Raw genomic sequence first — 14,378 nt, forward strand, 5'->3', positions numbered from 1 at the left:
GCTGTAGAAGGCCTTGCTAGGTGACAGCAATGGAGGGAAAGAGAGGCCTTCAGGGTTAGAGCCCCCATGACAAAGAGGCAGTGGCTGATGGTGACAGTGCAAACAGGTGACTTGGGGAAAAGCAGAAAGCAGAAAAGTCAGGAAGTCTGGAGGCTGGAGCTTCCTGCGTCTTCTTCCCCTCTGGGGATGAGCTGCTACCCCTTCCTCTGCCTTGGTGATACAGAGGGTGCTCTAGCATCCAAGCAGCTACAAACACAGAAAGAACTGGGTGTGCCTGGTTGCTGTGTGCTTTTCCATCAAAGCACTATGTCAAGACAGCCTGGCAGCTGAGGCAGGAAGCTCACTCTCAGATATGTTCTCCTCATGCCGTTGCAGCCATCCTCACTCATACAGTGAAGCAATGACCTTGTTCCTGCTGCAATTTGGGACCTCTATAAATCTTGGGTTATTCTGGCCTTTAGCTCAGTGTAAAATAGGGAATAATAGACATTTATTCCCATAACTCCTAGTTATGAAGCTGAACTCCAGCCCCAGAGCCGCCTCTCAGTTGGGCTGTCAGTTGTGGCTGTTTGATAACACCATCTTTTTTTGCTTGGAAGAGTTAATGGGGGCAGTTGCTTCTAACTTGCATTCCTAACTTGTTTCATCAGGTCATTTTGATACTCCCTCCTTAGCCTGGGAGGAGTTTATTGTTCTGGGGAGCTGTCATTCAAAGGGAGCGTACACCACTTGGGTCACCAAGCCAGGCAGCACTCTTCAGAGTCACTTGAAAGCTTCAACATACTTCACAGGAAGAGACGACTGGCCTGCCTTCCCCCAGTAGTCAATGGCACGCACTCTGTAAAAGCCGGAGACCGGGCTTCCTGCAAAGGAAAAGGTTGGACACCGTCACTGTGAAAGGCCGGCACGCGCGGCGCCCGGGGGACGTGGGGCAGGCACTGCTCCTGTGAAATGCAGGTTTGTGGGATGGGCTGGGGAAGTGGTGAAATCAGTTCTGCGCTCTGTGAAAGTGTGTCTGTGCCTGCCTAAGTAAAAATGATTGTAAGTCTCTCCTGGCCAAATACCATCTCTTTTAATTTGCTGCACCAGGGACCTCCTCATGAGGATTTGCCACCACAAGTACTGCTACAGTCCCTTTGGAAGAAGGCTATGGCATCTTCTGCCACCCACAACTAGTAATTTCATTGTTTCTGACTTACTTTTCTGCCTGAATTGTGCCTTTGCAACAGGTTTTGTGGGGACAGGATCAACAAAGAAGCAGAACAAGAAGTGTGCAGGCTGACTGAAAACTCTGCTCAACTCAGGAAGCAGCACCACTTGCTCCAAAGGTATGTGAGTTGATGTTCTGTGGCTCTGCTGGTTTTCATCCTTGATCCAGTTCAAAGCATACAGCCTTCATAAGCAGTCTTTAACCTTACAAGCAATATAAATGTTTTTTTCTCATCTATTTATTTGATTTTTATGTGTGCTTTAGTATTTTTTCTAAAAGAAAGAGAATGATAGAAATAATGACTGAGAAGGAAGTGCCTAGCTATCAAGGCTGTTGAGATTTTTTTTTTCAAGCAGTTTCTTCTTTTTTGACTTCAAAATAAACAATTACATCTGGTATGTTCCCCAGATGTGCAGCACTAGATGATAATGAACCCTAATTTCAGAGACTTGCCTTAGCCATGATTTACAGTCTTTGCTAACCTGTGTACTTTTACATTGCAATAATAGCTGTGAACTTTATTACGCACCCACTGTTGATGTTAAGCCTTTGTCAGGGTAAGATGAATGTATGTTTCTGGCAAAAACCTCTCTGAATTGCTCCTCATTAGTATTGCTTGGCAGCGAGGTCTGTCTGTGTTTCACACAGCTCTGGTCAGTGTTTATTAGCAGTATTTGTTGGACAGCCCCATAGCAGACTAGACTACCTTTAGTTAAAAATGCCTAAACCTAAAACCAACACACAGGGAAAAGCCCCAGACAATGAACACATTGTTACTTTCTTTCAGCATGTCTCACCTTGAGAGAGGTTTGTATGTAATCTGCACCTAAGCAGAAATGACCACAGGCTCTGGGAGAAGCTTTGCCTATTGACCAAGATGAAACTCACTGCTCTCTGCTGTGAAACACCTAAAACATAGGCAGCTACTCAGGTGTAAAGAGAAAGCCTTAGGAAACAGCGAAGAGAGGGGTCTCTCCTTGCCCAGGTGTTCGGATAGTCCAGACAAACAGGAGGACCTCCTGTTCTCACAGGGGAGGGCCTCAGTAACTTGAGGTTACCAAGCCATACAAGGGTATGGGAAGAAGGAGAGGTGACCAGCATAAGAGCAGAAACTTCCCCTGGAGCAGCTCAAAACATGGTAAATACAGAACAATCAGCCCCTCCATGAAAGGTGGACATGACCTCTCACTTACTTGTGTGTTGATGCCTTAGAGAGTCAACACCTCAGGACTCAGTGGTACAAAGCGAGTGTTACCAAGGCAGTCTGCTTCCTGCTGCCCCACCCCACGAGTACAGCACAAATTTAGGCAAAGGCATGGCAAGTATCTGTGAGACTGAGCTCAAAGCTCACACTTGTCTTGCTGCAAGTCTACAACAAAGTGCTCAATACCAAGCTCTGGCCATGTGCAGCAGCTCTTTTTGTTTCGTTTCTGTATGCTTCTATGTCAGCTACAGATAGAGACAAACCTGCTGCACTGCCTTTAAGGGAGCTTGCCAGACCTGCAGCTGGGTGACTTTCATTTCTGTGCCACAGAATATACTCATGACAATACTCCTAATAATGTCATGCTGTCTATTTGTTAATTAATGCTTGTCCTTCAGAATAAGGCTTTTACTGAGAACATGGTCCTAAAAGAAGGGATGTGCTCTTCCTTGTGATGGGAGTGTGTGTCACTAGCAAGCTATGTACCTTCAGTAGTTACTAAACAATGTTTCACATACTCATCAGCTGCATTAACATGAGGTTTTACTGTGCATATTCTTGCCTTACCTGGACTGTAGACCCAGAGAGTGAATATTGTGTCTTTGGCATTAATCCGCTGGTATGCTTTTCCATCTGGTGAGAACTCTACCTCAAATGTCTTTATACATCTAGAAAAAAAAAACAGACAGCTCAGTAGATATAAGTGATAACATGTTAGGCAATCAAATCCTAATCTGAGGGCCATTTCAACAAAGAAGGCCAACAACAGGAAATAGTTGATCATTCCTACCAAAGGTGGGATGGTGTGAGTTGTCGGTATTAGGAAGAACCGAGGCTCCAACAGCCCACAGGCTGACTTGCTATACCAGGTACTTGCAGCATCACAAATTGTTAAGCATCTTTTACTCCCAGACTAGGATAACTTTCATCATGGATCTTCCTGCCTGCTATGCTGAAGGCAAGTCCCTCAAAAATGCCATTGGATGCTGGTGAGCAACAGGCAGATTCCTTTGCTCAGAAGACAAATTGTTTAGGGCTGCTCTCCACAGTTACTGTGTGTAGGTCCTACAGGTCATTTTGTCAGACAAATGCACTGCAGCACCTCTCAACAAGCAAATAGTCATTAATTTGTGAACTTGTTTCACTTTGTAGGACTGGTGGCAACTCAGAGAGTAATGTGCTGGTAACTCAGTTATATTAATTTTATTTTAAAAGTTACTTACTTTGAATTTACACAGCTGTCATCCCACAACACAATGACCTGCCCCTTTGTGAGAGGGATCAAACGAACACCGGTCACCTGTCCAAAGGCACACATATGTCCATGTAAGAAAACCAGAAACCCATCAATTAGCTCAGAATTATGTGTTCATCTATCCTTACTGATTATTTGCTTTGATTCTCTCTATTGAGACTGGGGCAAAAGCCAAAATTCCTGGCTCTGTGGCTTTGTAGCATATGTCTGCAAACCGTCAACCTTGCAGGGGACCTTCAATGGCTCTGGGCACAGCTATGAACATGGGTGGGCATGAATGAACAGGTACAGATGTCTAATCTATGACAGCCATGATTCCATTTTATTTGTAGCTGTCAGTTATTAACTGGAGAGCTACTGTCAAGCCTGTGAGCACATGCTGTGATTTAAAAAAAAACATACCGGACTTTCCAGTATGAATTACTATTCTCCCACCATGGATAAACTTGCATTTATATCAGTGATAGATCTTATCACTTGCTGTGCAATTCTTTATCTTGATTTACGCCCTGAGAGCCTTCGCATCAAAAGGGAGAAGAATTGCTCATTTACTAACAAATAACAGGCCCAAATGCTGGCCCAGCTCTTCTTAGTGAGTCTTAAAGCAGGAAGCAGCTTCTAATTTGGTGAGTCTGCCAGTAGAATACAACACATACTTGATCAGGAACAGATCTGGGTCTTGCACAGATGTGGATAAGAAAGACTGAGGGAATGGGAAAGTCTTGCTTCAGTGTCAGGATGCCACCTTCAGGAAATGGGAATGGGCCTGTTACCACTGGCTCCTGTGGAGACAAAAAGAAGTGTTGTGAGTGATCTTCCATTACAGCACCTTAAGGTCAACTGTTACATCAGTATGAAGTGACTATTTATTTTGGGTCTGTGAATCTCCGCTAGAGTTGGTGCTGGTAAGTGGCTTACAGCCACCAGTGTTCTTCAGGCTGGGAGAGACTCCACTATTTCATCTGTCTTTCTGCTCTTCAGGAAACAGTGGGTTTGTCTGTCTCTCAAACTGGGCAAACCACAGCCGTGTCTCCTAGCTACGGGCTCCCAGTGTGCAGTGAAAGCTATTGCTAGCTACAGCAGCCACTCAGCTGGTCTCTGAGGATGAGGTTTCACCAGATGGGTGAGGATAAGGGGAAACTGCAGGTCTCTCTGTGAGCCCCTGAGAGATGTCAAGTGTCTTCTGAACTTACACTGGGCAGATTCCACCTCAGGGGCAGTTTGTTTTCTGTTATTGAGGGGGATTCACCTCAACTCTCTAATGCAGCAATCTCTCTCTTCTGTAACATACACAGGGCCACCTGACTTATTTGGGGAGACAGAACAGAAAAGGTCTCAAAGCTCACTAACAGTTCAGAGAAGAGGTGGAACTTGCTCTGGAGCAACTCCACCCCATGGCTCAGGGTAGACCAGTAGCAAAGAGGTCGGTCATCTGCCTGCAAGTCTCTTGTACAATGTCAATCAGTTATGTGCCCACTGCATTTCTCTGCGTGACTGCAAGCACTTTTTCATATGTATACAAGATGTGAGTGGCAGTGGGCTAAGGAAATTTTGACTACCCGAGCTGATTTCTTGTCTCTTTAGCTGCAGTTAACCAATTCACAAGTACTTCACCCACATAACACTTCAAACAAACATGGCCATACCTCAGTATCCCTTATTTGATGGAACTGTTCTGGAGAAGGAAAGTCAGGGCTTCCTAGCTCCTTCCATTTCAGGTAGGGATTGGTTTGGTTGTTATCCAGGTAATATGTCACATACACCATCTCTTTAGGAACACAAATGAAAGAGAGTAAACTCTTTACTCGGATTTAAAATTAACAAGAACAAATTTAGCAGAGGGTGTTTAAGTCTACCTTCTCAAAAGTGATTTCAGCACTTCAGAGCCTGGCTTCCACTGGGAAGTAACTCTTAGAAGTCTCTATGGTTTGTAGTTGCCAATACTAAATTTCAGGCCATTACTCCCTTAACCAGAATTGAAATCCTCTTATTTTTTGCACAGGTGCTGCACACATTTCTTGGACAACTACATCAACTGTGTAATCATGTGGTCATACTGGATGTCTTGGAATCATCCCAGTAAGGGAACTGTTGCCTGGCTGTATGTAGCCAAGGACACTGAGATTAATAGCTTTCCAGTAAGGCAGCACTTGCAGCTGCCATTAAAGGCAGGGTCAAAACAAAGGAATTAGGAAAGACTCTTTCCTTGAACAGCACCAATACCTAAGTGCCCAAAAAATGAGAAAGTTAGCTACTGAAACTCACTCTTGCATCAAAAGGCAATTCAGAAGAAGTGTTTTAGCAGATGTTCTGTCCTTTCTAGAGATCAATTATGTGAGATGCCTACAAGATGTTTGTTTACCTCTAAGTCTGGGGACATGGGTGGCATTGACTGTGACGGTGGTGATGTTGGATGACGTCCTGTTATCCTCGCTTGAATACATGAGAAGAGTAGCTTGCCAGCTGTCGGAGGGCTGCATCTCACTTGGGGTGTGCACTGATGCCAGGACACCAATTGTACCATTTCGAGTGCTTTTGCCTTCACTGCTGCTCACTTCTGCAAAAATCTGCTTTTCTCCTTTAAAAAAATGCAACAACTCTGTAAGCATCACTGCTAATCAGTCTTGTACCAGCTTCTGATACACAGAGAGTCAAAACATGGGGATCTACAGGCTAAGCTATGTTCTGCCACATTTCACCAGGTACAGCATTCAGCCAGGCTAATTTTATAACAGCAGAGCGTGCACATACTTATGTTTAGCAGTTCCACTAGCAACACCTATGCATCTAACAGTGAATTACCATCTTTCTTTAGTATGCTGCACGGGTCTTCCAACTGTGGGGACTTCTTACATTTACAGCCTTATAAGATAGCACAAGAGGGAAGTACCAGTCAACAAAAAAAGAGTGGTTGGAATACAGAGGGTACAAACAAAGCAATAAATTAAATCAAATGGATAATAGACTGTCAGGAGAGGAAATCAAGTTTCTTTTTTAACACAGCTGGTAAACAGAAGGTAGGAGAAATCCTGCTGTTATCAATGGTGAAATGCATGGAATAGTCCCTCTTAGGCAGGAAGCTTCTAAGCATATGAGGTTACTGATGTGGTCTTTAATCAGTGCTTACTGTACCTAGCAGTGCCAGCAAGCCCATGACAGTCAGCACTGGTTTCCGCACCATTTGGACATGGGGTGGCTTTGTGTTGTTCATCTGAAAACGTGCTGTCAGAGTCCGCTGGGTGAAGTAATGGGGGTGGTAGCTCAGGAAGGCGTTGTCATTACTCAGCAGTGTGTAGTTGATGGTGTTGTTGGCTTCAGAAATGAGCAGGTTTTGATGCTGGCTGATCACCTGCAAAGTCAGAGAGAAGATGGAACTTCACCCTAGAGAAAATTCAATGAACACATGGTGTCTTCTCTATCTTTTAAAAATCTTCACAGCCCACTGAAAAGAGTTGTCACTCTGTCATTTAGAATTTGAAGAATGAAGCTGTTTCTCACAACCCTAGGAGATATAGTCTTTAGGTGATACATTTATCATGGCAAAAACTGAAGTATCCACATAGTTTTGCCAGTAGAAACTCTATGAAATAACTATTATTGTGCATAAATTATGAATATATTTCTTTGGTTACAGTATTAAAAATGACGCTCCCTTGCCCTGAACATTAAATCAGTAATTTGGATTTACCATCTGAATTAAACCTAAATGGTTCTCCATAAGCCATTTTGCCCACTTGGTGGTAATATGGAACTGGTTCTCCTAGTATTTCACTGTTTGGTGTGCTGTTTTCCTGCAAAATACCCAAAGACAAGCTCTCTGTTAACCACATTGCATCTAAGTATCAGAACCAAACAGAACTTCAGAAGGCTGACAACTGAAAAAGTCTCCTAACTGTGTTCATCAAGGAACACAACGCTCTAGCTATTATCCATCCAAGTATTATTTTTCCATTGGATGTATCTTTTTTTATCCTTTAATATCACCATGTCATTCATTATAAACACTGTTGTTTGCTCTCACAAAGTCCCTGCGATGCAGTCAGCAACTTGTTGCTTTGGACAAGACTGCTTCTGTATGCAGCCGAAAGGACCTAGAAGCCTTTGTCTTCACAGGAGTGACTATATCATGTTTCTGGGTGACATATATGCTCCCACGTTTTCAGAATTACTGCTTTGCACAGAAGCACTTGGGCTCTGGATGCTGTATAAGGTGGCTCACACACTACTGCTCTGCAGGGCGAAAAGGTGACTTTGCTGTGGGGCCAGGCCTGAATTCCTGCAGGGCAAGAATGTTGGATATTCTCTCTGCTTTTCTGATCAAGAGCAGTAATTAATGAGACCGTGGTCATTATCCAAAACTGAAGAATGGGCTTATGCTGAGAGCTCAAGGGACTTCTTAATTATCTCTAATGGTCTCTTAATGAGATAAACTTCTGAAGGAGCTGGGAAATAATGCCTCACATAAGGGAGGTAATAGCTATCAGCAGTGAGATGACAGCAGTAGTATTACATGGCGAGAGGAAGCGTGGGTATAATCTTATCAGGTGGATCTAACCAGGGGGCTGGACACAATGTCTGACACACTCTGCAACACAGGGAAGGGTAGTTCTGAGTTGATTTTTAATGGGAAGATGAAGAAAACTAATACAAATGAAATAAATCTGCTGAACACAGACTTGTTCTAGGGAAACCCCAGATGTACCAATAGTCAGGTCGCCTTTTTTTGGATCTATTCTTCTGAGTAGCTGCTTAACCACTGACTGTAAGTTTACTTTTGCAACTGCATTAACATGTCAGGAGACCCTACTGTGACAAGACTGCCAATGAGTTGAGTTACCTTTACAACCATAGCTGCATATGTCACATCAGCTCGCCACAGCTGTGGAATGGACCAACCAACCATTGGATCTGCTTCATCATTGTATATGGCAACAGAAGAGAAATTTGGAAACATCTTCTGAATTTGTTCCACAGCTTCTACTTCTTGTTGCAAGATGTAGAGAGAACTCCCACCTCCCTGCAACAATATTTCACATCTGCTTAGTGAAAGTGAGTAAACAGTAGTAAGTACAAAGACATAAAATACAGACATAAATATATTCTGAAAACATGTTCCTGGAGTCCCTGGGGAGCTGTGGGCTAGACAGTATTATATTTACCTAATTCATTACAGGATGTACTCTTTGCATGAGCTTTTCCTAGAATTTAAAATGGAAAACAAGTAGAGAAGTTGTTTCACCATGGGGAATTAGATAAAGGCGAATTTGCTTTAAGTTGAAGTCTTGCAAATGAGCATCTTAAGTTTGTTTCTAACAAAGTTTCATTAGAACAAGTAGCCATGTTTCCTGCTATAGGCTGGATGCCCATCTGGAAGTCAGTTTCATAAATCAGAATAAAATGTAACTTGGATTGAACTGATTAGAAAATAGTCTTAAACTGAAATCCTGGACTGACCTTCTTATGGAGAGAGATGTAGTCCAGCCTTACACCAGTCTCCCCTGTGAAGAAATTGGTTCCATTGTAGCAATGACAAAGAAGACTCCAGCATATAGGTGACTTGGGTAAGGGGTGGAAGGAATCCCCAGGCCCTCCAAATTTTAACAGAGGACTGGCTGCTCTTAGTCCTTCTGAGCAAGCATCGTAATAGTTGAGAAACCCTGAAATCCAAATAGATGCATATATCAAAGATAATTCAAAACAGAATTTTGATCTAAACTATAGGGAGGTGTCACAACTATAACTGCATTTATTGGCAGCAGCTCACAAACTTGGGTTAGTCTTTCCTATGCACTGACAACACAGTAAGACATCAGGACCTCAGCTGCATTCACAATGTTCTTCCTAAGGTCTTGTGAAGGCAGGTTTCCCAAGTATGTACCTGTTAACAAAGTTTTCCTCTTACTCCACCCTTCAGCTCCATGCCCCTAATAACTTTATTTTGTATTCAAATAATGAACCACCTCTTCTTAATGTAACTCCTGTCCTCTTTTCCCTGATCTACTATCCCTAAACTTACAGTGATGTCCAAGCAGGGAATAAAATGTAGTCAGTAGCGTGACGTTAGAAAACAGGCTAGGTTCACATTCCTTATTCTCTCCGATGTAACTTATTTGTCAGAATCTCTCCTTTTGCACCGTCACCCCTCTACCCACCCTGTATACCCAGCTGCCTTCATGACACTAGTAAGAGCTCCAAAACACACTTACCTTTCACTGTGATAGACACATTGTCAAAGTCGTGGTGATCTGGTTCATTCCACGTTTCAAAATTCCACTTAGCAACATGCTCCAACCCGTACCTGTCTGTAGGAGAGACCTCATTTATCAGTGAGCTGTGTATTCAAACAATTCTATCAGTCACTGATGCAGATAATCCTATTAATTAGGGCTGATGATGAGGTTGAGCACATAGAGCAACAATAAGGTCTAAATATTGTCTTTTTTTCAATAATGTGGGAACTGTTCTTTTGGTAGTTTCAAATTGGGATCTCATTTTGGATGAAATGCAGGAATATTTGAAAAAGACGAAAGATGAGAGGCAGGTGATGTGAACTACTGCCTTCTGGTGAGGGAACATGCCTAGCCTTAATTCAGATTGCAGTTTCTGTCTCATCAGAAGTACCTGAAGCTGGCATGTGGTTATCATGTCCTAGTGCAAGCTGTTGGTTTACAATCACAAAGACATAACTAAGGTAAAAGTTTGTCCTCAGAGGCAGGCCAAATACGCTACCAGGCACACACTACTTATTCAGGATGTTGGTTTTGGTTTAGAAAGAAAACAAAGGGACTATTATACCACTGTCTGTCCTGGCATGGGTTTTCTCCTGTTCTGTGCTGAAATCCAGGGTCTTGACATTGATAACAATACTCAGAAATTTCTGAGGGAGTTACAAAGGATTAAACCAGAATAAATAACAGGGCTTTTTCTTCTTTTTTTTTCTTTTTAAAAACTTACCTATGTATCTGCTGGCCAGAAGTGCAATTAAGTTTCTCCATCTTACTACCTGTTCTTTGTCTTCAAAATCCAAGAAATATCCTGATGGATTCCCCATCAATTCAAATCCTAAAAAAGACACAAAAGATTGGTCTGCTTTTTTTGTGTGAATGCTCTCTCCTTTTGATTAACAAAGGGGTTATTGCATTATCTGAAACAAACTTGTTAAGGAAGAAGCATCTTTAAATGGGCTTTGCTTCCTGTTTCTACATGTACCCACCAGGAATATTTCAGATTTGAAGTTGCCAACACTTGTTACTTGTCAATGACTACAGTGATTCATACTAATGCTTACCATCATAAATTCAGGGCTCAGAGGGAACGTTAAGCAGTGGATGTTTGCAGAAATTCAAAGGAAGCCATACGCTGAGATTCAGGTTCTCTGGTCCTTTCAGATACAAAGCTTTCTCCTTTCCCAAGAGATCTCATTTCCCAAGTCATACCTCTCAAACTGTTACTGAAAGCAATGGAAAACCATTCATGTTGTCTTAACTGCCCTAATAGTGTTTTGGTAACACTGTTCACATTTACATGGGCGTGATGTAAAGACAGGTAGGAAAAGAATTATTTTTTATCAAAATCAGCCTGGGCAAAGCTAAGAATTTTCTGAAGACTGCACAGTATGGGCAAACAGGCGTAACAAGCTGTGGAAGTGGGGAGCTGCCCTTACCTGGAATTAGTTTATTTTCCCACAGGCGATCCATAAGGTTATCCAAGGCAGTAAAATTGTAGTGAAGTTTCCCATTCACCACTCTGAAGAATACAGATAATAAAAAGTATGAATGTAAATACTATAGCAAAGGTGACACTTGGTTGCAGGTAATGAATCAGATGACTGACCTCTTTTGGCTCTCAAAACTTAGATGAAGCTAGAGTTCTTTGAACTCTATACAAACTTCCTCTAAAGTAATGGGTGTTTACCATAAGCAAGTCATGTTTCCTGTCCAATCCTTTCCCTATGCCAGCAGCAGCAATAAAAGCAATAAAATGAACTTGCTTGTTGGATTTTGAGTTTTTAACATGATACTAAAATTTCTAACCCTCTGCTGACATTTTTTTGCTGACTCACTTTTACAGTTTCCATTTGATTACCTACTGCTAGGCCAGCTGGTTTCCACCTTGTCTCATATGCAGTCTTTCTTAACATCCTCTTCATTTGCAATACATATCACTTTCTATGGGTTTAGGTACAGCTGAGAAATAACTTTGTGTCTTTCAAAGAATACTGGATTTATGCAGATGTCTGTAATTTTTCTTTCCTTTTTTTTTTAAATTTACTTCCTTCATTAGCATTTGCTTACTGTTTCTCCTGTAGTCTCAGGATCTCAGGCTACAATCCTTCCACCAAGCTTTGAATACATGCATTCAAAGACTGAGGACTAACCCCAGGGCACATCCCTTTGTGTCAGTGAATCTTGGCAGAAGCACAAGTAACAAAATTTGGGCATGCACTTGCATGGGAACACTGGAGTTCTTTTACCTTTTACATCTTTTCATGGGATAAAAACTGGCATTTGCAATTTCTCTATGATACATTTGAAGATATGCTTTAAATTCCTGAAAGGCTTTTCTTCCCTGGTACCCAGTGAAAACAAATATAATGTAATACATGGGTTGGTGTATGATTTCTCATAACTTCTGAACTTGTGGCCTGATTTAACTGAAATCTGACTGGGTTTTGCCAGTATGAAGTGCCAACCAGGAATTAAAAATAAACTTCTGCTGACAATAGTCTGGTAGTGTGATTTAACTGCCGTTTGGCCTGAGCCACAACCTTGGTCTGGTACCCAAATTCTGACATCAATATGCCCTGAGCAGAAGGTTTTGTAAATACCCATGAGACAAGCCCAGACCTCATGATATACCTGGGCTGATGAGGGCCTCATCAGCACCTCCCAAAATTAATTTCTGCAGCCTTGCCAGAGCATACCACCTAATCTCTCTGTTACACTGCACCCTGAGCACTGCCTCTGCTGTCTTGCCTGCTCTTGACTAGGCACTCTGCCTCTCCTCAGGTGGAGAGCTCCACAAGTGAACTGCAGATACAGTGTCCTAGGGGTGATGGAAGGGGGAGTCACAATCGGTTACAGTTCCTGTAATGGATCAGTGCTAGCATGGCATGTTGGGCACACAGGATTAAAAACAGTGAGAATGGGGCAGTCAGCAGATCTCTTAAATCAGTGCTGGGCTTTGTGCTGAGACTGACAACTTGCTTCTTTCTGTGCCTTCCTATGCATTTCCGAGAGATTGAGGCTCTCCCTCTGTGCTTTCCTGCCAAGGGAAGGTTTCAGTGAAGAACCTGTAATAGCAATCCCACAGTTCTCAGAGAATTAAGAAAGGCTGACAGAATTGCCTAGCAAGTAAAAAGGGAACTGTGCACCCCTGAAGAGGACAAAGTGCCGTAAGCATCTCTGATCTAGAACAGGAAAACAGGACAGGCAAAACAAATGTAATCACAGAATCATAGGGGTTGGAAGGGACCTCGAGAGATCATCGGGTCCAACCCCTCTGCCAAAGCAGCTCCCCAGCTCATATTGCACAGAGAGGCGTCCAGACGGGTCTTGAATATCTCCAGAGAAGGAGACTCCACCACCTCCCTGGGCAGCCTGTCCCAGGGCTCTGTCACCCTCACTGGGAAAAAGTTCTTCTGCCTGTTGGTGCGGAACTTCCTGTGCTCCAACTTGCAGCCATTGTCCCTTGTCCTGTCTCCACAGACCACTGAAAAGGGGCTGGGTGATTCCCCCTGCATCCCCTGCTTCAGATAATTATAGACTTTAATTAGGTCCCCCCAATGTCACCCATATGAATGCTACCACCAAGCACACAATCTGCCAGGACACCACCTTAGCCCCAGCATGGCCACACTCTTTTACCAAAGACCTGAAGCTGTCTTTGCTCATTTAAAGTGTGCCCTACCACAATGACAGAAATTGTGCTGTCTGCAGCCACTGACGGGCTTGCAGTTCCTGAGAGTCAAACGGTGCAGCTGTGAAAGGAGCATATAGCAGAAATAAATGTATTTACTTCAGCATTCATAAGGACATTTTAGAAGTTACTGCTGAACTACAGAATGGCCATTTGGAACTAAGGGGGCTTTTTGGCTTAGACAGACGTTAAAAAAAAAACCAAAAAAACCCAGTCTGGCAGTCCTATTCCAAAGTTCAAAGACAAATATTTTCTTGCAAAAGGTAGTAGCTCTGCTCCCTCAGATCCATTAACTATTTCCAGTTGTACCCTGTGTTCTATTGAAATATTTGCTTACATGCACACTTACAGTCAGTGAACATAAGAATGATTAACTCTACTGTCTTGTCAAAACTTAATAACACCATTTGGATAACAGCAAAGAAAACAGTCTCTCCTGACTCCAGACTAGGGGCTACACAACACTATATCAAAACATACGGGTATGATTTCTATCTGATGTGTGTACTCTTAAGATCCTAGCACACTGATGTTTTCCTCCTTTAATTATAACATTTAAAGCAGACTGCCATTGTTAGCCTAGGCTGAACTGATGGTACATGAAATCCTGTGTTATGTGTACAGGTCTAGAGGCAATTCTTACATCCTTTGGCTGATCTGTCACTTTATGAGGATCTTTTCCTTTTAGCTTGCAAAGGGATCAGGCAGTGTGCTCCCATTAATAAAACGATTACTGGATCGATAGGAATGCCGCTTTCCCAGATCTCGATCTCATCCTCACCCATACTACT

General features: G+C 42.8%; 1 protein-coding gene across 1 annotated transcript; it reads right to left on the bottom strand.

Annotated features, from left to right (window-relative positions):
• Positions 1 to 762: 762 nt before the first annotated feature.
• Positions 763 to 10,731, bottom strand: IDUA (alpha-L-iduronidase; the record flags this gene model as incomplete). Its single annotated transcript, XM_084278837.1, has 11 exons — positions 10,624 to 10,731; positions 9,876 to 9,971; positions 9,124 to 9,326; positions 8,507 to 8,686; positions 6,802 to 7,018; positions 6,032 to 6,247; positions 5,316 to 5,437; positions 4,326 to 4,451; positions 3,638 to 3,714; positions 2,982 to 3,082; positions 763 to 863 (listed from the first exon to the last, which is right to left on the bottom strand). Exons 1-11 carry the CDS (start codon positions 10,718 to 10,720, stop codon positions 763 to 765), a joined length of 1,536 nt encoding a protein of 511 aa, XP_084134963.1. The 5' UTR covers positions 10,721 to 10,731.
• Positions 10,732 to 14,378: the final 3,647 nt, after the last annotated feature.

Source organism: Gallinula chloropus (genome assembly GCF_964237585.1).
Source record: "Gallinula chloropus genome assembly, chromosome: Z".
NCBI lineage: Eukaryota > Metazoa > Chordata > Aves > Gruiformes > Rallidae > Gallinula > Gallinula chloropus.